A 2,500-nucleotide genomic window follows, 5' to 3' on the forward strand; every position below is an offset into this window, starting at 1 on the left:
CTTCTTTTTCGTTTCGGATTGAAAGAGGAAGAGTTGAGTAAATGAAAAATCCAAAGGAGGTTCATGGCCAAGGGTAAAGATGTGCGAATACCGGTTCTTTTGGAATGTACCGCTTGTGTTCGAAACGGTGTTAATGTTAATAAGGCATCAACGGGCATTTCCAGATATATTACTCAAAAGAACCGGCACAATACGCCTAATCGATTGGAGTTGCGAAAATTCTGTCCATATTGTTACAAACATACGATTCACGGGGAGGTAAAGAAATAGATCGAACCGAGCACCTGCGCCCTTATCTATCTTACAAGGAAAAGGAAAAAATGACATTATATATATAACATATTTAACATAGTTAAAGATAATTATAAACAAACCAAATCCTATTTTTTTATTCTAATTAGAGATACGGCTGAAATAGGATTTTAGGGATAAGAAATAAACTAACCAAACCATGGATAAATCCAAGCGAACTTTTCTTAAATCCAAGCGATCTTTTCGTAGGCGTTTGCCCCCGATCCAATCGGGGGATCGAATTGATTATAAAAACATGAGTTTAATTAGTCGATTTATTAGTGAACAGGGAAAAATATTATCTAGACGAGTGAATAGATTGACCTTGAAACAACAACGATTAATTACTATTGCTATAAAACAAGCTCGTATTTTATCTTTGTTACCTTTTCTTAATAATGAGAAACAATTTGAAAGAACCGAGTCGACCACTAGAACTCCTAGTCTTAGAGCCAGAAAAAGATAGGTTTACTCTTTATTCACTTGAATTCGAATTCCCATCCGAACTCAAACGGGGATTGATATTTTGTTGGAAAAATCCAAGAATCCGGATTGAATTCTCGTGTCGTAAGAAAACAAATAATAATCTGGGAAGAATAAATTTTTTTATTTAACTTGTTGATTCATATTTATTTTGACTACTTTCTCATATTTTATCATATTCTATTCATTTTTATTCGACCTTCCCGGAGTTCATTCTCCGGGCAACTCCGTTTAACCGGTGGATTCCTTCCAACCTACTTCTTTTATGATCTCATTGGAAATCATATAAAGACAATTCCTATTTGATATAGCTATTTGTGCAAGTATTTTACGATTAAGAAGCAACTGTCTCTTGTACAGACCGTTTATTAATCTACTATAACTATAGCATACCCCCCTTTCACGAATTGCTGCATTTATTCGAGTGATCCACAAACGACGAAAATTGATTTTTTGCTTATCCCTATCCCGATGAGCCGAAACCAAAGCTCTTATTTTTTGTTGAGTAATAGTTCGAGTAAGTCTTGAATGAGCCCCCCGAAAGCTTGATGCAAATAAACGAATTTTTGTTCTACGTCTCCGAGCGATATATCCCCGTCTAATTCTGGTCATTGAATAAATGAAACTTTCACGAATAACTAATAGATTTCCTTTCTTTCAGTTATTCTTTTGCCCCTTTCCTAGTATATTAATAACAAAACGGATTTTTCCAATGTATAAACTAAAAATTCCAACGGCTTTGGCTACTATAACCTTCCCAACCACGATTTTTTCTTTTTTATAGGCGTTTCGCCTCGAAATACGAAATTGTACTAGACTAGGTATTAAAAATAAATAAAAAAAATAGCAATGATAAAGAAATAGTGGATTCCATCGTTTCTATGGTTACTTCTTAAACGGTGAGGTCTTCTCTATACACCGGAGCCTTTACTTCATTTAATCAATGTTATTGCTAACTTGTATAGTTCACATTCTTCGGCTCTACCCATGAATTATCCAGTAATAGGTCTTTCACAACGAGCTCTACCTATACAGTAACGGTATTTAATTATGAAGGTTGGCTGGGTAGCTGACCCTGTTAGTCCGTTCTTGCAAGAGGGGTCTATATTAACTAAGATTTCCTCCGCTTAATGGATAACCATTTGCTACCAATGGAGAATTGCTTCTCATCTTGAATTGAGGTGAGTGGATTTACACCAATAGAAACCATAAATTTCATACACAATAAAAGGGATATGCTCCATTTTCTTATTTTTAGATAGGAAATGTAGTTCGTTTTCCGTTCTATCCTATTTGATCATTGATATTCGAACATGGCTCTCTTTCCTTTGTTCTAGTTCATGATCTGAACGAGTCGCACATACACCCTAGTACATGTTCCTCGACGCTGAGGGCATCCCCGAAGCGCGGGGGATTTTGTGACATTTCTAATTGGCTGTCTTGTATTTCTAATAAGTTGTTTAATCGTTGGCATGTTGAATCATATACATAATGGACTGGTTTAGATCGATCCTAACCGCATGATTATGAATTCCTTTTATTGAATAGAATAGTAAATAAAAGTCATAATATATTAATATGAAACTCGGCAGGGGTAATTTAAAATCACGAATTGATGCGAAATCCAGGCTATGCTATTGTCATTCAACCGCTACAAGATCAACAATTCCATAAGCTTGGGCCTCTGTTGCTGACATAAAAACATCTCTTTCCATGTCTTCGGAGA

General features: G+C 35.5%; 1 protein-coding gene across 1 annotated transcript in view; it reads right to left on the reverse strand.

The window, feature by feature from the left end:
• Window positions 1-2,500, reverse strand: part of LOC122197448 (ATP-dependent Clp protease proteolytic subunit) — a 5,419-nt gene that overhangs the window by 509 nt on the left and 2,410 nt on the right. Inside the window, exon 3 of the mRNA XM_052768009.1 lies at window positions 1-2,500. This exon is cut by the window's left edge and continues 509 nt beyond it; it is cut by the window's right edge and continues 140 nt beyond it. Within this exon, the coding sequence (XP_052623969.1) occupies window positions 2,415-2,500 (86 nt within the window). The 3' untranslated portion in view covers window positions 1-2,414.

The sequence above is a fragment of the Lactuca sativa genome, unplaced genomic scaffold (genome assembly GCF_002870075.4).
Source record: "Lactuca sativa cultivar Salinas unplaced genomic scaffold, Lsat_Salinas_v11 Lsat_1_v11_unplaced_51, whole genome shotgun sequence".
In the NCBI taxonomy this organism is placed as follows: Eukaryota; Viridiplantae; Streptophyta; class Magnoliopsida; order Asterales; family Asteraceae; genus Lactuca; species Lactuca sativa.